Source organism: Pangasianodon hypophthalmus, chromosome 23 (assembly GCF_027358585.1).
Source record: "Pangasianodon hypophthalmus isolate fPanHyp1 chromosome 23, fPanHyp1.pri, whole genome shotgun sequence".
NCBI classification, from domain to species: domain Eukaryota; kingdom Metazoa; phylum Chordata; class Actinopteri; order Siluriformes; family Pangasiidae; genus Pangasianodon; species Pangasianodon hypophthalmus.
This window is the reverse complement of record NC_069732.1, coordinates 19,848,472-19,871,866: the sequence shown is the minus strand read 5'-3', so window position 1 is coordinate 19,871,866 and position 23,395 is coordinate 19,848,472. Positions and strand designations below refer to the sequence as shown.

At 41.6% G+C, this 23,395-nt stretch overlaps 1 protein-coding gene across 4 annotated transcripts; it reads right to left on the bottom strand.

Moving 5' to 3' along the window:
* Nucleotides 1–7,027: 7,027 nt before the first annotated feature.
* dync1li1 (dynein, cytoplasmic 1, light intermediate chain 1) lies at nucleotides 7,028–23,033 on the bottom strand. Of its 4 annotated transcripts, none has more exons than XM_034298572.2 (14): nucleotides 22,859–23,028; nucleotides 22,594–22,667; nucleotides 21,653–21,769; nucleotides 20,327–20,557; nucleotides 18,169–18,323; nucleotides 17,651–17,744; nucleotides 17,216–17,351; nucleotides 16,928–17,039; nucleotides 16,566–16,625; nucleotides 15,139–15,183; nucleotides 14,911–15,031; nucleotides 12,159–12,287; nucleotides 10,715–10,733; nucleotides 8,202–8,341 (listed from the first exon to the last, which is right to left on the bottom strand). In XM_034298572.2, the coding sequence occupies exons 1-13, from the start codon at nucleotides 22,960–22,962 to the stop codon at nucleotides 10,726–10,728; spliced, it is 1,386 nt and encodes a 461-aa protein (XP_034154463.1). In that variant the 5' UTR covers nucleotides 22,963–23,028; the 3' UTR covers nucleotides 8,202–8,341; nucleotides 10,715–10,725. The 4 variants fall into 4 exon arrangements, with proteins under 4 accessions (XP_034154462.1, XP_034154461.1, XP_034154463.1 ...); XM_053228493.1 differs by lacking the exon at nucleotides 10,715–10,733 and adding an exon at nucleotides 10,182–10,205 and having other exon boundaries at nucleotides 8,232–8,341; nucleotides 22,859–23,029; XM_034298571.2 differs by lacking the exon at nucleotides 10,715–10,733 and having other exon boundaries at nucleotides 7,028–8,341; nucleotides 14,941–15,031; nucleotides 22,859–23,033.
* Nucleotides 23,034–23,395: the final 362 nt, after the last annotated feature.

Below are 23,395 nucleotides of genomic sequence, written 5' to 3'. Positions count from 1 at the left end.
GACACTTGCTAGTGCCTCTGTTTCTCTCTCTCTCACACACACACACACACACACTCACACACACACACTGAAGGATAAACAGGCATGGCTGCACAACTTCGTAAACTGGTCTTCCACTACTTTATTTCCTGCCAGTCATTAACTTGACCAAACATAGTTTAGGTAAAACAAAATAACAAAAAGTGGCTTTATAGTTGTTATTTACTATTTTTAAATAGTTACCGTGAAAGCAATTAGTGGGAGAAGCTCAACCTCAATGAGAAAAGAAGAGAGAGAAACAAGCTGATGACCTAAAGTTTGGCATTTGTCTAGTTTTTATTGCATTGAGGATTATTAGACACTCCAGTGTTGAACAGAGAACAACACTCAAACTCAGTGTACATCTTAAATGAAAGAAACCAACCTACAGCTGTAATATGAGTTCTTAGATTTAGATTATTTACTGTCAAATAAGAAACAGCAGAAACAGGCCAACATGTGCAACCTCAAGATCTGCATGCACTTGCCTGGAAGAGTATAGTGCACTGCAAAATGAGAGCTTCCTGTGTGAAATTGTGTATAGCATACAACCTAACAACAAAGTGCTGACCCAAAGCACTGCAACCATTCGCATGTGGTTTGAAGTGAAGAGGAGCTTTGATATGACCTACACGCAGTTTTCCACTCTGACTAAGGTGTTCAGCTCTATATGCTGTATGTAACCTAAACACGTGATATAGGACTACAAGTAAAAGGTATAGAAGCGTGACAGCATCAACGTTTCAGCCTGATTTCTAGGTGACTGCATCACACTGTCACACAAAAGTTCCCTTTTCCTGCAAGGGAAAATTAAATTAAAGCCAGACAATTTGATAACTGACCATGTAGATAACAATATAACATATCAGCTCAGCGATTAGAATGCTTTAAACTAGCAGTTGTCAAACCCCTGATTAAAAAAACTGACCTCAACCCTGTCAATATCAAACCTCCCCTTTATCTCCAAGATCCTAGAAAAGGTTGTAGCACAGCAGCTATGCTCATACTTACATAGGAATAACATTCATGAAATGTATCAGTCAGGATTTAGGCCTCATCATAGCACAGAGACAGCGCTGGTTAAAGTGGTAAATGACCTACTACTGGCCTCTGATCAGGGTTGTGTCTCCTTGCTGGTGCTGCTTGACCTTAGTGCAGCTTTTGATACCATTGATCATGCTATTCTCCTCAATAGACTAGAAAATGTAGTAGGCGTTAAGAGAACAGCCCTTTCCTGGCTCAGGTCTTATTTGACTGATCGTTATCAGTTTGTAAACGTAAATGGTGACTTCTCTTCTCATACTAAGGTAAAGTTTGGTGTCCCACAAGGCTCTGTTTTAGGCCCACTGCTCTTTTCTCTATATATGCTACCTCTGGGTAAAATTATTCATAAACATGGTATTAGCTTCCACTGTTACGCTGATGACACACAGTTGTATGTTTCAGCAAAGCCAGATGACAGACACCAGCTTAATAAAGTTGAGGAATGTGTAAAAGACATTAGACACTGGATGTTTATTAACTTTCTCTTACTTAATTCTGACAAGACAGAAGTACTTGTACTAGGACTACAGGCATGGCCCTGCATGGATAACTTCAGTTTGATACAAGAAACTAAAATTAAAACTCTAATGATGCTCATACTCAAGTTTCTTTAAACACACTTAGCACTTTCTGACCGTGTAGCTCACAGTTATAGAAGGGAATGATTTATAATCGCACTATCGGGTGTCACCCAGATGAGGATGGTTCCCTTTGAGTCTGGTTCCTCTCAAGGTTTCTTCCTCATATCATCTCAGGGAGTTTTTCACCACCACCGTCACCGCTGGCTCGCTCATTAGGGATAAATTCAAAATTAAATTTTATATCCGGATTTCTGTAAAGCTGCTTTGTGACAGTGTAAGTTGTTAAATGTGCTATATAAATAAAATGTACTTGTATCGAAGTGAAAGTAAGGCAAATATATTTTTGCATTTTAAAAAAGTGACCCTCAGTCATTTAAAATAAATCAAATATACTTTATATGACCAATGTACAATGTTAATATGAAAGCAGGCTATGGACATGTAACAGACCGCTGTGAGACATCAGGCGTTTAAAGACATTCCTTTCCATGTGATGCATTTATCAGGTGTTAATTATGTTTGTCTATTTATTTAGAATTTGTTCTTTTCCAGGCCACTCACAGTCACATACATGTTCAGCACAATTTATGGGAATCATTCTAATAATGTACAGGATACTTAAAGGTAGCTGTAAAGAAATCAAAAAATCCCCACAGGAATAACTTGCAATACTGTTTTTTAACATTAACCCCCTCTACACAAAAAAAAACAAAGAATTCTCCTAAACAAAAGTCTTAATCAAAAACTGAAACAACAGTGCCACCTCTAGGCCAGACATAACTGCAGGTTTCAGCTCCTGGCAAGGTGGGAATATACTGTACTGTTATTACTACAGAGTTCAGCTGGGATTTCATTAAAGGGTGCTGACAATATATATATACAGTCAGGTCCAGAAGTATTTGGACAGTGACAGAGTTTTTGTGATTTTGCCTTTATACACCACCACAATGGATCTGAAATAAAACAATTAAGATGTGATTGAAGTGTAGACTTTCAGCTTTATTTTAAGAGGTTCCATAAAAATATGGCATTTACCATTTAGGAATTACAGCCATTTTAAGCAAAGTTGAACCTGACAAAGTTGAAACTGGACCTGACTGTATATCATACATACATACATATACATATATATATATATACAGCACTAGGCAAAAGTCTTAGGCACATGCAAAGAAATGCTGTAGAGCAAAGATGCCTTCAAAAATAATGAAATTAAATGTTTCTAAATTTTAAAAAAAATACTGTAAAGAGCAGGAAACAGTAATAAATGAAAGAAAGTCAGTATTTGGTGTGACAATCTTTCACTTGAAAAAAAAGGATACGAGGATCTCAGTGATGAAGTCAATCCTCTGTAAATGTTCAGTGGGATTCAGGCAGGAGATTGGATTGGCCAAGCCAGGCTTAATGCCTCAGTCCCGTTTGCAGAGAAGCAGGTATCACGACGCTCCCATCACCATGCTTCACTGTGGGTATGACGGTATCCTGAGAACTTTACGAAGCTCCTCCTTGTTGTGTGAAATCTTCCCAGCCAACAGCAATGTCTTTCATACTCACACTAGGTGCAATTTACATGAGAACATTTTTTGCAGGATTTATATTTAGAACTTGATTCATTTTTCATTTAATATTTGCAAATACTGTATATTTTTAATATAGTGTCTGAATACTTTTTTCTCTATCAATTTAATTTTTTACACATATCTTTGTTTATGTTAATGAATACATACTTTTTTGTTCATATTTATAAGTACAAAGTCAAAAGACATTATGTGTGTACATTTGAAGTGAATATAAGCACTGGAAGTACATTAAATGACAAAAACAGAAGTGTGTGAATACTTATTTCCCCTCACTGTACACAATAATTCCATTAACTGAAGGAAGATGTAATGAAGGAGACGCAAGAGAATAATCAGGATCCATTTGTACGATGTTTATAAGGAGACAGAGGGCAAATCCAATAAGCGTAGTGGGAAACACAGTCCAGGTCATGCACAATATTCTCACGGTTAGAGCAATCCAAATCCAAGACGTAAGGCAGAGACACAGGCAAGAGCTGGCACACTGTAAATCAATACAGTCCATGACTAGCGCAAATCCAGAAACCCAGGAACAAGACAAGGGTCATACACAGGTATCAGTCAAGGCAATACTGTATATGGCCTAGAACTCACTACTACTGACAGAACACTAAATAATGCCAGTTAAATAACTGTTTACTCCATCAGAGAAAAAAAAGATCATTTTATCTTTTTCATGTTAGTTTTATTTATTTTATTATTGATGGATATAATAATATCTCTCAGTTCTCAGAGACTTTGGACTGAAGGTTATTATTACATAGATTTTTTTTATAATACATAGAAATGAATTTGTCCATTCTATAAATGTCAATTTACAATTTAAAAAGTATAAATAAATAACCACCAGTCTATCCTATATATTATAATTCATGAATATGATTTATTTAATAAGGTTTTTACTTTAAAAAAAAAAAATATTATTTTCTATTCAATAAGCCACTCAGTGTCAAATCCTGTGTTTGCCGTCATCAGGGAGCAGCGCACCTGAGACACGTCCACCTTCCCAGCACTGCAGCACCTGGTCTCCCGGGGAACGGGAGAAACGCTCCGCGATACACACTCAGGCTGCACAGTTCACTGGTGTGAAGCTAGAGTCAGGGAGGATGCTAGCTTCCCTAACGCTCACTGATGATTAAACTGCAGTGGAATAAACTTAAATGATGCTGTTAGTGCAGATTTTGGGGCTTACAGCCAGCCAAAGTACAACCTCACTGAGAAACTGTCTGTCCCAAGAAAGTCTCTTGGGCAGAAGCACAGTCGAAATGATCGATCCCCAGTCAGAGCGAGGAATTCTACTCCACGTTTCCAGAAGGACAGTGGAGCGTCTGCAGGACTGGGTCACGTCACGGGTTGCTGGGATCCACTCCTCGTGCCCTCATCGCCTTCTGAGGTTGCATTTCAAGCCAATGTCCTACGCTCCACCTCAGCAAGAGACATATGAAATGAAATGAAGATTTTTCTTTGGACTTCACTTGCCAGGGTGTTTAAATATCATATGATATCAGCTAAAGCTAAACTACTACAAAATGGCCAATCACTGAAAAGGTTTAAATCCTCAAAACAAGCTTTTACAACAAATTCATGAAGAATCTGTAATAATGAAGGTGTAATTTACAAAGGGATTCCATCGTAACATTACTAAAGTGTCCATTCAACTGCACAGTAGGAGCTTATTAAACATAAGAACGATTCAGTTGTAAAAATTTAGGAAACATTATCCATTTATGAATTTTGAATCCAGAAAATGTGCAAAAATATGTTTATTTAGGAGGCTATCACAAGTTTTATGTTTTTTATATACTTTAGAATAATAGACTCCCATTCACTATAAAACTTCTCATGTTCTATCTTAAAGACTAAAAAACACTGTGACATTTCTAATAGCAAACAAGTACCTGCCTTCTCGCAACAACAAAAATACACAGGTTTCATCTCAATTATCTTCCTGCATTTGGCAAAATTAACTTCTTCACCAAAAACAATTATAATGGTTTATAATAATAATAATAATAATTATGATATATAGAATACGGACTATATTCCCCATATAGTGGACTTCATGTCATGTTTACTTTCTTTCATTATTTTTAATATTTTTTATTAAGTTTGAGATTTGTTAAGGTAAATCGTTACCATTTTAAGAAAGATACAACTCACACTTTTCAAACAAAACATTTCCCAAAAAAATTGATCATGTATTAAAAAATAAATTAAACAAAAAAGTATCCAAACACTCAGTAATGGTGTCATTAAAGATCACAGTTAAAGAGTTTTAGTATTTAGTTTGTGTCTTGACAGAGACTGGGTCTGGAATCAGCCTGTTTCTGTAACAGTTTCAACCAACAGAACGTTCAGTTCATCCACTAGAGCATCAACCGTCTGCTCATTTCCTCTCCGCTGCTTCACACAGATGCTCTATAGCACGCGTCTTCAGTCATATCCTGATTCCCCGTTTTTAACCCGTTCACTTTAGTCTCCCATCAGCTAGTAAACGTGCCTCCTGTTTGGCAGGAATGAAAGCCTGCAGCCGGACTGGCCGCTGAAAAACAGCCCCAGCCTCCTCCGTGCTTTACAGAACCCTTAGTGCAGTTTGGTTCGGATTCTTCTCCTGCCTTTCTCCACACACACTCCCTACCATCAGATCCATCCGAGTTCAGTTAGGATTCATCTGAAAAGAAGATCGCTCTCCAGGAGCTGCTCTTTCCCTGCGTGTTCTTTCGCAGATTTCAGCTTTGCTTTCTTACACATTTCTTACTCGTGAGGCTGAAGAAAGCTTTGTGCTGCGTTCCTCTCCCTCTGTACTCGAGCTCTTTGATCCTGTTTGAATAGTTTGTGCTCCAGTTGTATCGGGTAAATCTCAGTGTTGTCTAAAGCGAACACTCCTGCTGCTTCTCGCCTGGGTTTCTCGATTTTACTTACAGTTAGTCCTGCACGTTGTCTGCACAAGTCCTTCATCTTTAAACTTTTTTTTTTTTTTTTTTTTTTTTATAAGTTTTGCTGATCTGGTGGAGAGTGGACTTTTTTATTTTTGCAGTTTTAACTTTAACCAGCTGGTACCAAGGAAATTTCTAGTGGATGTATGTACAGTGGCTCAATTCCCTTCACTTTCATTCAGGTTCCCTAGCAGAGGAACCCCATGCTGTAGCTCATCACATTAACTATGGAGTAAGTGTGATAAAAATCATCTTCAGAGTAATACCTTTTTGTGCTAATCATGTACAATATATCTATTACTTTTATATGTTTTCATGGAGATTAATTAGATTCACAGGATAATGGTAATATTAAACAGTCGTCTAATAGAAACAGTTAGCAAACGCAAATTACACATTTAAATGTAATTTTACACCGTCATTGTCTCAAAGACACATTGAGAAAATACCATGCAATAACTGATATATCGATGTTTTAAGATATCCCCAGTATTTACAGATCATATAATTTCATGAAAGGATGTGTTCTATCGTCATTTAAAATACTTTCTGATCCACTGTTTCAGTTACTGAGACTCTGAAATTATTACTGAGCAGATCCTGACTGACGTAATGAAAATAATTTACATGCTAAAGACCCACTCAGTCAAACGGAGACCAGGCTACGCACACACACACACACACACACACACACACACACACACACACACACACACACACACACACACACACACACACACACGCACGTCTAGTGTCATGGAAGGACACTGGGTCTGTGGTATTAGATCAGATAGAGTGAAAGCATACGTGTGATATTTTGCAGGTTTGGTCTCCACGCTAACGCACAATAAGAGCCACCAGCCGATCATTCCCAATAAATACAACTTTAATAGAATGCTTAAAGACCTGATCCAGAGAAATGTGACTACATCTTGTAAAAGTACAGGACCTTATTACTGTAAGGTTGTTTTTTTATTTTTAACTCCACCACCCACCCAGAAGTTGGACATGAATGACTGTACAGTTGAACAGGATAGAGTGACTTCTGATCTTGCATGCCCTTCCTCCTCTACCTCTCCTTCCTCATTCCCTTGGAGTGACTTCAGGAACCTTCTCTAGCGGTTTACTGACTACAGACGATACCACCTACCCTCCTCCTGTCCTACAACTAGACTACATACCACCTCTTTCTCAACACACACAATCACACACTCAGTGCGCTGGACGTAAGCTCCAGGGCTAGTGTGCAGAGAAGAAGACCGGGGCATGTTGCATGGCTTGTAGTGCTTCCATTAATTATGCAGAGAAGAAAACATCCACTGATACTGATACATCACACTGACAGTGTGTTTGTGAAACCATCTACATTGTAAACAGCCTTGTTGTAAAGTTCAACCTTGCAGAATTAATTTATTAATGAGGAACTGTAGTGCCAAAATCATTACTGTGCTCAAACTGAGTGTGATGGTGAGTGACGTGGTGGTTTGCTGTACTGTGGAAAAGCTCTGTGAGCTTTAATAAGCAAACGGAAGCACAGGTTTTAGTGTCTGCACGTGTGTGTAGTGTGCATGTGAAAAGGCTAGCAGAAAACGCTTCCCTTCTCTGGGTACAGAGAAATCATAACGAGTTTTTTTGCTCAACTATGAATCTGTTTGTTTATCATAAATTAAAGGACAATAAACACGACAGTACATCTACACAAAACACCTTCCTGCCAAACGACGAATCCTACCTCACATTCATAACCATACAAACGCTGTACGTCCTGCAACCCCTTCATCTCTCTTCCTCCGTTACTTTCGCTTTTCACCCTCTTCATGACCCCTCTGCTCACTGTTCATACAGATACACTGGTAGTGGTGTGTGTGCATGCGTGTGTTTAGAAACAGAAATAGAGTGGCAATCGGCTCTACATGCAGCTCAGTCACTGGCCTCGCTGGAAACACGTCATTCCCTCGTTCAGGGAGTGGAGGAGAGACGGGCAGGGCAGAGGTCAGAAAGAGAGGAGAGGCTGAAGAAGGGGGGGGGTTGGGGGCGTGACAGTGAGTCATCCTGCTTCTTTTTCAGGATTCGTCGTTTTCAGCAGGGGGCGTGGTTGCGTTGGGGGCGGAGTGATCCAGGTCCGACTTGCTGGACATTCGGTCGAGCTCCGCCTGGACGTCGGTCAAACCCAACTTAGAGCCTGAAACACACAGCGAACACACAGCGAACACACCCTCAGGGTTGGATTTACAACAAACACTCGCCTTATTTTGTGGCTCAAAGACCTTTTTCATGTTTCTGAAACTTTAAACTAATCTGAGAAAAAAAGGTTTTCAACAAAGATGAACAGGTGTTTTTTTTTTTGTCTGTAGAGTACACTAAAGTGAAAATTCACCAGAATCAACTATCGAAAAGAAGCATAAAGAGGTCTTTACTTGTCAAAGTCACACACATGATTGGAGAATAAGTATAAAGTGCACAGCACTGCAGTTTAAACCCCTCCAGATGTTACGGTATCTACCCCAGGGTGCTACGTGGCTGTTCTTCAGAGGGAATAAGGGAAAATAATGGTTAAATGTTAAAAATGATGGAAACTGTTCTACAATAACAGCTAAACATATTATAATAAACAGAAAAACTAAACATTTAAAATGGAAGAATTATGGGCAGCAGATATTTAATATTTTAAGAATTTGCACTTATTTCAGCTGGTTGGGAAACAAGCAAAGGAACAATGAGCAAATAATAAAAGTTACATGTACAGTGAATTTAGCAGTCAAGACTGAAGAGAGCAGATGAGGGTACGAGGTGTGGACAGTCAGGTGACTACATCACACCTTAGAGATGCTCAGACTCCAGGAGCTTCCATGCACAAGGACTCAGATCAGCTGGGCAGAATTTAACTGAGATCCTAATGTACTACAGAATGAGATAAACAATTTATTCTCAGACTTTCACTGTGCTCCTTTAAGGTCAAGACTGTAAGTACAGAGCGCTTTTCTCTGCTGCTGCAGATCTGACCTTCAGCAGAGTTTAACACTCAGTAATTAGCCGGTTTCGGTTTAGAGCGACGCCGCAGGGTGGAAGACCTTCAGCCATCATTTAACGAGTGAAAAGGCTAAAGAAATGCCAAAGTCTTGAGCGTAGGAAACACTGGGCCTCGTTTATCATGCTGGATACAAACTGATTTATTCGTAAAAAATGTACGCAGAAATTACACACACACACACACACACACACACACACACACACACAGTGAGTTTTTCCTTTTATGGAGTTTCGTGGGCTTTACTAAATGTAAATCAATATTAATCTACCAACAATCAGAGTTTCCAAACCTTTCATAAATCTAGCGGCTTGGTCTATGAAAACATTTCCACACAATGTTAAAAGACTGATAAATGAGGCCCACGGGTTCGGCGGGGCAGCGGGTCCGATCCCACTGCACCATATCAGCACATCAGCTGTTAAATAACACTGAACCGGAGACGGCTTCCTATAGCCAATTCACAAAAAAATAACACACTCCTGTGAAAGAATCTGAAAATAAATCATTAACTCAAAGCATCAATAATTCACTGTAAGGAACATGGGGAGGAAAAGCCATGCCGGTCTCACACTGCCAAGCCTGGGGCATCATACACAACACACTGGAGAAGCTGTGCTCAGGTCCAGCATGGTCACGTAGAGCCGAGTGTACACTTGTATTTCTATACTTGTGAAGGCTAATTTCTCTTTACAGATACGAGTAAATGTAAGTGTTCTTCACTCGTCTTCACTCAGAAATGTGGAACTGAAAATATGTTTACATACAACAGCAACAAGTTTAAATCTATAAGGCACAGAAATGGAATCTGGGTCATGGCTCTGATTACTGATTAGGTCCAAACTCCCAGCAATGGGTTCTGATCCGTAACTGTGTATGTATGTATAAGTATAGTAACACAAGTGTGTGGATGGGTTCATGCAGAGACAAATGAACGGTTAGTGTATTGTGAGGGAAGGGTCTGGATGCACGTGAGATATGCATGAACACACACCTTAACGTGGCCAACATCCCCTGGCTAACACACATGATGAAAGACATTGTTAAACTGGTTACCAACATGTGTTACTGAGGAAAGACTTAACACATACATGGGCCAATAAACGTACAGAAACACACACATATGGCACTCACTCATCATTGTGGGATACAGTTACTTTACCTTTAGACCATTCCGTTTAAATTAAGCTGCAGTGGAAGGATTAAAAATGGGGTGGCAAAAAAAAAAAAAAAGAAAAAATGGGGAAAACAAAGTGCACCCAAACCAGCCCGATAGTCATGTGACCAGAAGTAAGCACCGTGTTAGCTTCAGCGTGTTGTACAGCGCATTATTCAGAACGTAAGCTTTATTCATTCAGAGCAAACACTGTCGTTTAGTTCACGTTACAGTAGAGTAACAGAGTGATGCATCTTATACACACTGCTGTTACGCAGGTCTGGGCGACAGGTTAAATCGGTTAAAGTTGCACTGAGGAACATGCAGTAAAGTTTTAGTGGGTTTTTTTTTTTTGTTTTTTTTTTTTTTACCGTTGCTGATGTCAGAAATCTGGTATGGAAGAGGGGAGGAGGAACACATGAGGAAGAGGAGAGTGTAAGAACAAAAACATGGATGAACAACAGAGGACAAAATGCAATGGTGTAGAACATCATAAAATCCTGCACACAGCTGAGGCGTGTTAATTGTGTGGCAGTCTGGGAAAAACCTGGCAGTGTCACTGCCGCTGAATTCCAGCCAGACATGATGAAAAGTCAAGCTTCCACCAGTGCTGAGGTTTTAACTACTTTAAGAAAACAAAAATATACTGTATTTCCCCAAAATGATGTAGAAATGTTTTCTCTTAACTTTTGAAAGTTTCCTAGGCTTTCTCAAAAAGTCATAAGGAGCTCGTTCAACAAACGTCTTCAAAAACATCTTTTCTGAATTAATGAGGGTATAAGATCTCCATTACATTCCCTTTTTTGCACATTTTACTGTATTTATGTTTATTTGTGAATGTCTTTTTCCCACTACTGTAACACTGCAATTCCCCTCAGGATCAATAACATCTCTGTCCGTCCGTCTGTCTGTCTGTCTGTCCGTCTGTAAAGGTAAACACCATTTTCACTGCCATGTTTGTCATGTTTTCTCAAAACTTCAGCAGATGAAGGTTTTCCCCAGGCCTCCACACAATTAGTAAAGCCACACTCCATCATTGTTCTCTTTACATTTTATCCCCAATTTCAGCATATTCACTATTTTACCCTGGGCTTCATAACACTACAGGACGTCAGAAGAGCTCAGATGAAGCGTCTTGGGCGGTACTTTCTGTAAGACTACACTCAGAACACTCCTGATCATCCCAACTACTGCAATATGTTCAAACACGTGTTCTGAAAATGAGCGTTATGCCAGACCTACTGAAATAGAGCAAAATGGTGAAGTGTGTCTTTAATATCACACATGATCCTAAGTGAATCTGAGATTCGGATAAACGGAGTCACATTTCCTCACGCAGTCTGGTGTTAATGGTGACGTGACACAGCGGGACAGACTCGCTTCTGTTAGACTTAATTCCTCAGATCTTTAATACTTGAATCTGTATGTGTGTATCCTGTAGCCTGATCAATTTGTTTAGAGAGAAATTAAAAATCATCAAATTAGAAATCATTAATGAGGGGAACGTGTCCCTAACCCCAGGATTCGAGGCAAACTGATAAATAATAATAAAACCTTTAATAAATAGGCTTTGCTCAATAATTTGATCATTTCATAATTTCTGGAAAATTCAGTTTTAGTATAAAAAGATTTGAACTTATAATTTTAAATTATGAAATATTTCAGCCGATGTTTTTAGAAAGCACTAAATAAAAATACTAGAAAACACCTTAGTAGTTCTTCTTACATTCAAAATAATGTACTGATGTGATAATGAAGGTGATCATGGAAAAACACGTGTTTACTGGACTGTGGAAGTAAGGTGCTGTTTCCTACCAGACTTGCGCACTGTTCCAGGAGTGTTGCTGCCACCTCCTGCCGGCTGGCCAGGCCCAGGAGAACCTGCTTTCTTAGTCAGAAGGCTGTTGAAGAAGTTAGCCAGCACGCCCTCGCTGGTCTGACCTCCTGTCACATGGAGAAGACCAACTTAATCAGCAAACACAAACACACTACCTACAGCCCCGCTGTATTCTCCAAACTATTCACTGTGCAACTGCTCTCAGAGCAAAAGCCCAACTTTTACCTCCAAGCAGGGAAGGTTTGAACAGAAGAGATACAGAAAGAAAACAGGAAAAAGGTTTAAATAGATTATGAAAATCAAAATGAACGGAGGAAAAGAGGAGTGCTTCAGACGCGCTGGGAATCACACTCACGCTCTCATTCACATTGACGGAGCTACTGTTGAGCGTGTACCCAGCTTTAAGTTCCTAAGCTCCACATCTCCGAGGACCTCACCTGGTCCCTGAACTCCTCCTTTCTGGTTAAAAAGGCACAACAACGCCTTTATTTTCTGAGGAGACTGAAAAAGGCCCACCTCTGCTCCAAGACTCTCCTGAACTGTTACCGCTGTACCATTGAGAGCGTCATCACCAGCTGCATGTCAGTCTGGTACGGCAACTGCACCGCAACAAACAGACTGAGAAACAGCTTCTTCCCCGTGGCTGTTTCCACACTGAACAGCTGATCACACTGTAATCTCTGTTCTCAGTTACTTACTTCACTGCTTATTCACCTTGCTTCTTTGCACTACATAAATTATAATGCAGTTTTTGCACTACTGTACCTACATACATGCATATATGTGTGTGCATATATATATATATATATATAAAATGCGCATGTATGTACACTATATTACCAAAAGTATTCGGTCACCTGCCTTGACTCACATATGAACTTAAGTGCCATCCCATTCCTAACCCATAGGGTTCAATATGATGTCGGTCCACCTTTTGCAGCTATTACAGCTTCAACTCTTCTGGGAAGGCTGTCCACAAGGTTGAGGAGTGTGTTTATAGGAATTTTTGACCATTCTTCCAAAAGCGCATTGGTGAGGTCACACACTGATGTTGGTCGAGAAGGCCTGGCTCTCAGTCTCCGCTCTAATTCATCCCAAAGGTGTTCTATCGGGTTCAGGTCAGGACTCTGTGCAGGCCAGTCAAGTTCATCCACACCAGACTCTGTCATCCATGTCTTTATGGAGCTTGCTTTGTGCACTGGTGCACAGTCATGTTGGAAGAGGAAGGGGCCCGCTCCAAACTGTTCCCACAAGGTTGGGAGCATGGAATTGTCCAAAATGTTTTGGTATCCTGAAGCATTCGAAGTTCCTTTCACTGGAACTAAGGGGCCAAGCCCAACTCCTGAAAAACAACCCCACACCATAATTCCTCCTCCACCAAATTTCACACTCGGCACAATGCAGTCCGAAATGTACCGTTCTCCTGGCAACCTCCAAACCCAGACTCGTCCATCAGATTGCCAGATGGAAAAGCGTGATTCATCACTCCAGAGAACGCGTCTCCACTGCTCTAGGTCCAGTGGCGGCGTGCTTTACACCACTGCATCCGACGCTTTGCATTGCACTTGGTGATGTGTGGCTTGGATGCAGCTGCTCGGCCATGGAAACCCATTCCATGAAGCTCTCTGCGTACTGCACTTGGGCTAATCTGAAGGTCACATGAAGTTTGGAGCTCTGTAGCAATTGACTGTGAAGAAAGTTGACGACCTCTTTGCACTATGCGCTTCAGCATCCGCTGACCCCTCTCCGTCAGTTTACGTGGCCTACCACTTCGTGGCTGAGTTGCTGTTGTTCCCGAACTCTTCCATTTTGTTATGATAAAGCTGACAGTTGACTGTGGAATATTTAGGAGCGAGGAAATTTCACGACTGGATTTGTTGCACAGGTGGCATCCTATGACAGTTCCACGCTGGAATTCACTGAGGTCCTGAGAGCGGCCCATTCTTTCACAAATGTTTGTAAAAACAGTCTGCATGCCTAAGTGCTTGATTTTATACACCTGTGGCCAGGCCAAGTGATTAGGACACCTGATTCTGATCATTTGGATGGGTGACCGAATACTTTTGGTAATATAGTGTATATATTCATTCGTATATCCTGTTCATATTCCTGTTATATTCTTAACGTCTTCACCACTGTACACTGACTGTACATACACATATAGATCACATTTATCCCTATTTATAATACCCACTGCACCTCCTGTACATAAGTCATCCATTCCCCTGTACATTTCACCCTCATAGCTATAGATCCTTATTTGTAATTTATTGTAAATATGCCACTTATGCACTTCTGGTTAGATGCTAACTGCATTTCATTGGCTTTGTATATGTACTTTGAACAATGACAATAAAGTTGAATCTAATCTACTCTAATCTAATCGCCACCCCATCAACATTTACCTGGTGCCTAAATCCTCGACCAAAACACCAGAAATGATTCTCCCATAAGTCTGTAAATGACTTGCTGTGTGGCAAAAAATCCACATGAGCCACAACTGGATGATGATTTTAAAAACAAAAAGACTGGTGTGAGTGTCCGACGTTTGGACTGTCTGATTTGAAAGTTAAGAATAGTTAAGAATAAAACAGGCGAGTTCTGGTCTGAGCTGAAGAAAGGTGCAAGGCCATGGGGAGAGATAAAAGAAGGACGGAGAGGAAACAAAGGAAAGGAGGAGAAGGCAGGAGAAGAGAGCATGCGTCCTGAAGGCACGGCTCTCATACACACCTTTCATGTTGGGATCAATCTTCTTGGTACCTGATTGCATGGGCATGACGTTAGCCACGTTAGCGGCCGCAGAGCGATTGGTCGTCCTCGGGGAGCCGGTGGGGGCTCTGTTTGAGGTGTCCTAACACACACACACACACACACACACACAAAACACAACGGTCAGGCTAACACACAAACACAGATAAACACACAAACAGTCAGCTGCTCCGCGGAGAGAATACTCACCACTGGCCTTCCCGCAGTCGCTGCAGGCTGTTTAGATAACAGAGTCTACAGAACAGATTAGAGACAGAAAAGAAGAGAAAAAGAAGCTCAGCACTAACGCAACATTCTTCTAATAGTCTCTTAACATATTAACACACAATATGAATTCAGCTGTCCTGATCACTACGGGTTTTATGCTGTTCGTATCTCCATGTTAGTGAGTGTACAGAATGTGGAGGTTTGTAAATGCACACACTTTTTCATGCGCTCTCACTGAGTATTTGCATTTGTGTAAATCATATTAAAATATGGGAATGTGTGAAGGCTTCAGGGTAGCGTTTTGCTACAGTTTCTCCACATTATGTATGCATAAAGGTGCCAGTTGCTGTTTTTGGCCAAAGCATGAGCCCTGTTCCACCAACACGGCCCCAGGGTTTAGGCCTAGTCCAGAACCGCGCTGTGGATTTCCTCTGGTTTAGTTTGCTGCTGTTCTGGAACCACAGACCCCACGGCTACCTGAACAGGAGCAACACTGCACGTGCTGACACGACTTTACGCAACTAAACCAATAGAAACATGGGCCTGTGTTTAAAAAGCAGGAGTGGACAAATGAGAAATTCATTAGCTAGCTCACTGGGAAAGTGAATGTGACTAGGCTAATAAGAGGTAGTTAAAGTATTATAGTCATGTATGACAAGCTAGTTAGCTAGTTACGTGCATTAATACAGACACGAACATGTATATGAGCATACACTTATCATCCTTTTCTAAGAACCATGTCGACATGTTAAAGTGTCACATGACTGCATGTTGTGCTGGTCAGGGTTGCTCCAGAGCTTTTAACATCAACCGTAATGTTTTCTAATAACTTAAAACGTTCTGTTGGCTAAACTGAGTGTCTTATCGTTAGGCCGTTTGAACACTGCAACACTTTGTGCAAGCGCTCTTCTCTGTTTTGATGAAGTTGTGATGGTGCAGGAGCATCACGGACATTTTGACAGTCGGTATTTGATCACAAACAGATAACACTCCAAAATCTTGATCTAGCACTTAGCTAATGAGGTTTTAGATACAGTTGAGGTCAAAAGTTTACATCCCCCTTTCAGAATCTGCAAAATGTTAATTATTTTACCAAAATAAGAGGATCATACAAAATGCATGTTATTGTTTATTTAGTGCTGACCTGAAATAAGATATTTCACATAAAAAAAGATGTTTACATAAAGTCCACAAGAGAAAATAATAGCTGAATTTATAAATATTGACCCTGTTCAAAAGTTTTCACCCCCCGGCTCTTAGTGTATGGTTTTTCCTTCAGCTGCTAAACTGGCTCCGTGCACATCATGATCTCTGCAGATCTACGCCAAGGCAAGGTTCAAAAATAATTGAAATAAAAACATTTCCACATCATAACGCAGAGATGTCGAAGTATATTACTGCAACGTTACCTGCAACTTCACGAGAAACACCTGGTCATCTTCTGCTTGGACTTCCTTCTCATGTACAAACTGTAAGACAGAATGACTTAGGATTTTTATTTTATTTACAAATAATAATAATAAAATAGAAAATAATTAAAGGTGTAACGGTACACAAAATTGAAATTCAGCTTCACACCTCACACACATTACACCTCACGTAATATAAGCACTATGTTATGATGATGCTTTATCATGCAGAGTGTTGAATGTATTGTATCGACAGCTTCGTATCGACAGCTTCGTATCGAGCAAAACAGTTTCTTTACGTTATATTACATTATATATAATATATATATTAGATACAGTAAGATCAGTGACTGAAGTCTTACCTTTCTAACGGGAGGCTTCACTATTACATCTTCAAAGTTGTCATCTGCTTTTATGGTCTGGAAGTTTTCATGCAGGATGGCGATCTTTTTCTCATTGTCCCATCCCGATGGACTGAAAAACAACGCAAAAGACTACAGCGCTTACAGCTATATGCTCTACTCTACACCCAAACATGTGCAATTCTTCTGTACAGTTCTTGTGAGGTGTTTAATTCTTAACACAGCGAAGAGTCTAAACTACGTTTAATGTGGTTTATACACATCACACTTCAGCATGCAGCAACTTACATAAACACCGAATCCTTCTCTACCACCTGGGCAGGGAAATGAAACGGAAAGCCATATAACCTGTGGATGAGGTATTTATATATCAAGTCTATATTTTTATTCTCCTTCATGGATGTGTAGAGCAGCGCTGCCCCGTCTGTGTGAGCCTGAGTCAAGGGGCAGAACACACCAAGAAACCGCCGTAACGTTCAGCAAACAACCTGCAGTGTTTTATTGATCTGCTTGCTGAGGAAGGTTATCACGCCTCTCCAGATAACGCTGTAAAGTAATCTCCTTCAGCAGGAGAAACTGCAAACACACAGCGATCCTACTATCACTGGATTTATGACAGACTGTGTGTGTGTGTGTGTGTGTGTGTGTGTGTGTGTGTGTGTTTGAGAGAGAAGTGTATGCACATGGCTCAAAGATTTACACAAGTTCAGCTGTGAAGGATACACTGCAGGCAGAAGCGACGGATGTGTGACTGGATGAAGTCTAAGTGCTCATCTCTATAATCATGCTCCTTCTCCAAAGTGCTGATCGCATCACACTAGGAGAGAGAGAGAGAGAGAGAGAGAGAGAGAAACAGAGAGACAGAGAGAGAGAAACAGAGAGAGACAGAGAGACAGAGAGAGAGAGAGAAACAGAGACAGAGAAAAACAGAGAGAGAGAGAGAAAACCAGAGAGAGACAGAGAGAGAGAGAGAGAGAGAGAGAGAGAGAGACAGAGAGAGAGAGAGAGAGAGAGAGAGACAGAGAGAAACAGAGAGAGAGAGAGAGAGAGAGAGAAACAGAGAGAGAGAGAGAGAGAGAGACAGACATAAGCATGTAACTTGACCCTTAAATTTCACAGAGGAAATAACTGAATGTTGCTGCCTTTAACGTGTCTCAGACAAACCCGCTTTGCACTACTGCTTTCTGCAAACTGGTATCACTAATAGGCTCTTTGTGAGATGTGTGAGAGATGTAGCCTACCTTCGTACACACCACCACTAGAGGAATGCCCAGGTTGTATGTGAGTGTATTGTCACCCAGGGGAAGCACGACACTCTCCTCCTCCGATTCTGCATTTCTCCTCTGAGACGTTCCTTCGCTTCCTGGCTCCACATACTCCTGGAACTGCTTTACCACTGCAGACCCACACAAAGCCATGCAGGGAAGGTTAAATACAGAACAAGCAGAAAGTGTGCATGAGCTCACACAGATTTACTGGTTAACCAACTGCCTGATTTACAGTCCCCCCTGAACGCACTGGAACAGCAAGGCCATTTCTATTGTTTTTGCTATACGCTGAATACATTTGGGTTTGAGATGAAAATATGAATATGAAACAATAAATCAGAATTTCAACTTTCATTTCCTGATATTTACATCTAGACGTGTTAAACAACTTAGAACATAGCATCTTTTGTTTGAAGCCACCCATTTCTCAAGTGATCAAAAATACTGGAACATGTGACTGACAGGTCTTTCTCGTTGTTCAGGTGAGCTCTGTTAGTTTGATTGTTTAAACAATTAATAGCTCTGAATGTCTGCTCTGGGTTTGATCCCTGGGTTTGATCCCTGGGTTTCCCCTGTGAAAACTGCATTTGTTTTTAAAAAGGATAAACCAACATACAGTAAAGACCAGAGAGCTGTCTATGGGAGAAAAGCTAGCCATTTTGAAGATGAGAAAAGAGGGAAAATCTATCAGATACATTGCACAAGCATTGGGAATAGCCAATACAGCAATGTGGAATGTCCTGGTACACTAACAACCAGACACTGAACAGGTCGTCGGAGGAAAACAGCAGCAGCTGATGACAGAAACATTGTGAGAGCTGCAAAGAAAAACCCCAAAACAACAGTGACATCAGCAACAACCTCCACAGGGCAGGGTGAAGGTATCACAACCCACCAGCTGAAGAAGACTTGGAGAGCAGAAATATAGAGGCCACGCCACAAGATGCAAACCTCTCATCAGCAGTAAGAGTCAGAAGGCTTGATTGGAATTCACAGAGAAATACAGAGATGATCCACAAAAGTTCTGGAACCGAGATGAACCTCTACCAAAGTGATGGAAAGACCAAAGTGTGGAGAAAGAAAGGATCTGCTCATGATCCAAAACACACAAAACATACGGGTCACGCATGGTGGAGGTAGTGTCATGGCTTGGGCTTGCATGGCTGCTTCTGGAACAGACTCACTAATCTTTATTGATGATGGAGCTCATGATGGTAGCAGCAGAATGAATTCAGAAGTCTACAGAAACTTTTTGTCTGACAAATTACAGAGAAATGCATCCAAACTAATCAGGAGGAGCTTCATCATTCAGCAAGACAACGACCCAAAACACAACAAAGCACTTCATCAGGGGAAAAGTGGAAGGTTTTAGACTGGCCAAGTCCATCAGCAGACCTTAACCCAACTGAGCAGCATTTCACCTCCTGAAGAGGAGACTGAAGGGAGAAACCCCCCAAAACTAACAACAGCTGAAAGAAGCGGCGCTACGAGTCTGCAAAAGCTTCACAACAGAAGAATACAGCAGTGTGGTGACGTCAGCGAGTCACCGGCTTAATGCAGTTATTGCAAGCACACTCATACACACGGACACTCAATGGCCACTTTATTAGGAACACTCTAATATTGGGTCTTCACAGCATGGATGGTGTTAGAAACATGCTGACATGATTGTATCACATAATTGCTGCAGATAAAGATCAGTAAAAGACCAGCGACATCTTCAGCTGTCCAGTTTGGGTGAGTCTGTGCCCGCTGTAGCCTCAGATTCCTGTTCCTGGCTGGAACCTGATGTAGTCTTCTGTCCATCCGCCTCAAAGTTCAGTGTGTCATGCGTTCTGAGATGCACCGAGATGCTGACTGGATAACTGCACAAATGTGCAGGTGCACAGGTGTTCCTAATAAAGTGACTCGTGAGTCCATGTTAATGTATACAAGCTCAAAAAAAGTGTAACACCTTCATTTTTTCTGCTGCTCTTAAAATCTGTGTTAGTAGTGAAATATGTAGATTATAGTCATTGCACCACTTTGCCATAGATGATGTTGAATTTCACAATACAGGGATTTCAAGGAAATGGCAACAAACCGAACCAGAAACACACACACACACACACACACACACACACACACTTACATCTGTGCTCGAGCTCTCTCATGGTCTCAGGAGGAACTCGCAGTTTGTCCAGGTAATCCCTCAGCACGCTGGTCCATTTGTGGAGCGAGTCGAGAGCCAGCCAGGGCCGGGACAGATCCACCACCAACACAGCCAGAGAGTCAGACAGGTTCTCCACACACATCGCAAATTTCTGTAGGCCTTTATGATACAGATCCCCATCCAGCACCCACGCGTTACACCGTGCATGGTCTGCAACAGAAAAACAAACACAAAATATCAATACGATGTTGGCTTATTGGAGAAATGTGTATCATCAGTACTGAGACCTTCACTAGCTAAACTGATCTCAAAGGTAAAATAATTTAATAATTAATAACCAAACAGTTCACAGTGAACTAAGTGAACAGTTACAGCATGAATAAATGAGCTTGCTTGCTCATCATGCTAATCCTTAGAAATTCTTTAACAAGAAAGGTTTAATCTTCCAGTGTTAAATTCTTAAATCATTCACAAGTTGTACAGCTACATACAGTCTGTCTGTCTCTGCGCAGAGCTTTTACACGTGAGAACTGTTCTTCATGGAGCCTCACCATCTTCTCAGATATTAACGTCATATAAGAGCTACATTCTTGAAATCAGACGTATTTGATTCAAATGTGTGAAGGTCCACTTACATAACATTTCTGGTTTATAAAGGTAAACAATTCATTAAAAAATCATGCAACAATGGTAATTTTATGAATCTCAAGTCCACCTGTGACTGTATCGAAGCGCTGCGAGAGCAAACCTGCTACTACAGCTATAAATGCTAATTTACATCTTTACAGTGTTCACGCTGTGATTACGCTTCATCGTATCACACTCTCAGGATTCTGACAGACATCTCAGTGTTGTAAAGATTGTAAAGCTTTAGATCCATAAACCCACAATGTGAGATGTCTTTTCTGTTGTTTGTGGATTTGCTGTATCTGGCCTTACGTCTCTGTACTGATGAACTGCCTTCATGTACGTGACTCAGGCCAAGTATCAGCTACTGAAAGTACAAAGAGTGACGTTTAGAAAGCAGGAGTGACTACAGCCAGATCTTTATTACTTACACTGTTTGGCTCTGCTACAGTCTTTTACAAGTGTTGGATCAATCTGCTTAAATCATCTGCATGATCAGCATCAGCTTCCTGGTTCGTTAGAACAACTCCTGCTCTAAACTGTTTATAGTGACCCAGAAAAGAAGTGCAGACTCAGGCAGCTACAGAAGAACAGAGTCTGTCACTACAATCCTCAGCCACAGCACAGGGCCGTCAGCGATAAAACCTGCGAAGTGCGGTTAGGAGTCAGAGTTCTCACCGTCTACATCCTCATCGTGAACGTTAAAGTACAGATACTCCAAGCCGCGACCTTTCATGTATTCCTCCACACCCTGAAGTTTGGCCACCAGCGTGGTCTTTCCAGCTGCCACTTCACCTGCACACGCACATAAACTTCTCAGGTTTACAGGTGACAAAACATCGACTTCAACACATGCATTGTAAAAAAATAAATAAATAAATACAAGCATTGTAGAATAATTAAACACTAAAGTGCATCGATCCTGCATGGACTGTGTTCTGCACTGCGCTCAGGATGAATTTATAGCAACGCTGATTATATACAGTGCTGAACTGAAGGACAAACTCTCAGCCAGGTACACACTACACCTGACACAGCGTGGGGATGAGGGGATGAGGGGATGAGAGAATGAGAGGATGAAAGGATGAAGGGATGAAAGTAGGAGGGGATGAGAGGATGACGGGACGAGAGGATGAAGGGATGAAAAGAGGAGGGGATGAGAGAATGAGGGGATGAAAGGATGAGAGGATGAGGGGATGAAAGGTTGAAGGGATGAGGGGATGAAAGGATGATGGGATGAGGGGATGAAAGGATGATGGGATGAGAGAATGAAGGGATGAAAGGATGAGGGGATGAGAGAATGAAGGGATGAGGGGATGAAAGGATGAGGGGATGAGAGAATGAGAGAATGAGGGGATGAGAGGATGAAAGGATGAGAGGATGAAAGGATGAGAGGATGAAAGGATGAGAGGATGAGGGGATGAGAGGATGAAAGGATGAGAGGATGAGAGGATGAGAGAATGAGGGGATGAGGGGATGAGAGGATGAGGGGATGAGGGGATGAGAGAATGAGAGGATGAGGGGATGAGAGGATGAGGACCCGGTGCAGGGCTCTGGGCCTGAGCAGACACAGCAGGCAGTACGCGGGCGCAGGAGGCGCAGGAGGCGCAGGAACTCACCCAGAACCAGCACGTTCTTCCCGCACGGCAGCTTGGAGCGCGACCGCGTCGACACCTCGCTCAGTATAGAGGACCTGCGCGGAGAAACAGAGGCAGAGGGCGTTGGTTCAGCCACTGATCCACCTGTCTGTCTCTCTCTCTCTCTCTCTCTCTCTCTCTCTCTCTCTGTTCTGCTAGTTAACCGCTAGCTCTCCTCCTCTCGCTCTCCTGTACAGCCATCATGGCTCGTGAAGTCGGTTTGTAAAGAATCAGCACACAGACTCACCACAGATTCTGTCCGTCCTCCTCCTCCTGGCTCTGGCTGTCTGCTGTGCTGTTATTTACAGGTATGCTAGCAGCTAGCAGTGTACTCCTCCCTACCGCCGCCATCTTCACAGGCTTGTGACACCGCCACAAAGAGCCCGGATGTACTCGGCGCTCCTAGCAGAGCGTGTTTTTCCCACCAGCATTCCGACAAATCCCGCCTGATGCGCTAGGATTGGCTGTATCACTAAAAACGGCACAGCAGCGCGGAAAGAGAGCGATTACAGCCAATCACAGCGCAGGAGCCCGAGAGATTACAGCCAATCACAGCGCAGGAGCCCGAGCGATTACAGCCAATCACAGCGCAGGAGGCGGGATTAGTCATTAAAACGGGTGGTAAAGAAATCACAGTGAGTACAGCAGTGTGCTGGGCGTGGAGCAGCAATCACACCCCAATCAGACCTGTCAAACCTCACACACACACACACACACGCATCATAAACACACACATACTTACACAATGAACACACACATCATACACTCACACACTCACACACAC

Excerpts from the sequence above, each read along its gene's own strand:
- dync1li1 (XM_034298570.2), bottom strand. The coding sequence starts at position 22,962 with ATGGCGGCGGTAGGGAGGAGTACACTGCTAGCTGCTAGCATACCTGTA. Across the intron at positions 22,668-22,858 it reads GAGGACGGACAGAATCTGTG|GTCCTCTATACTGAGCGAGG; the intron begins GTGAGTCTGTGT and ends TTCTCCGCGCAG. Across the intron at positions 16,626-16,927 it reads TGAAGCCTCCCGTTAGAAAG|TTTGTACATGAGAAGGAAGT; the intron begins GTAAGACTTCAG and ends TCTGTCTTACAG.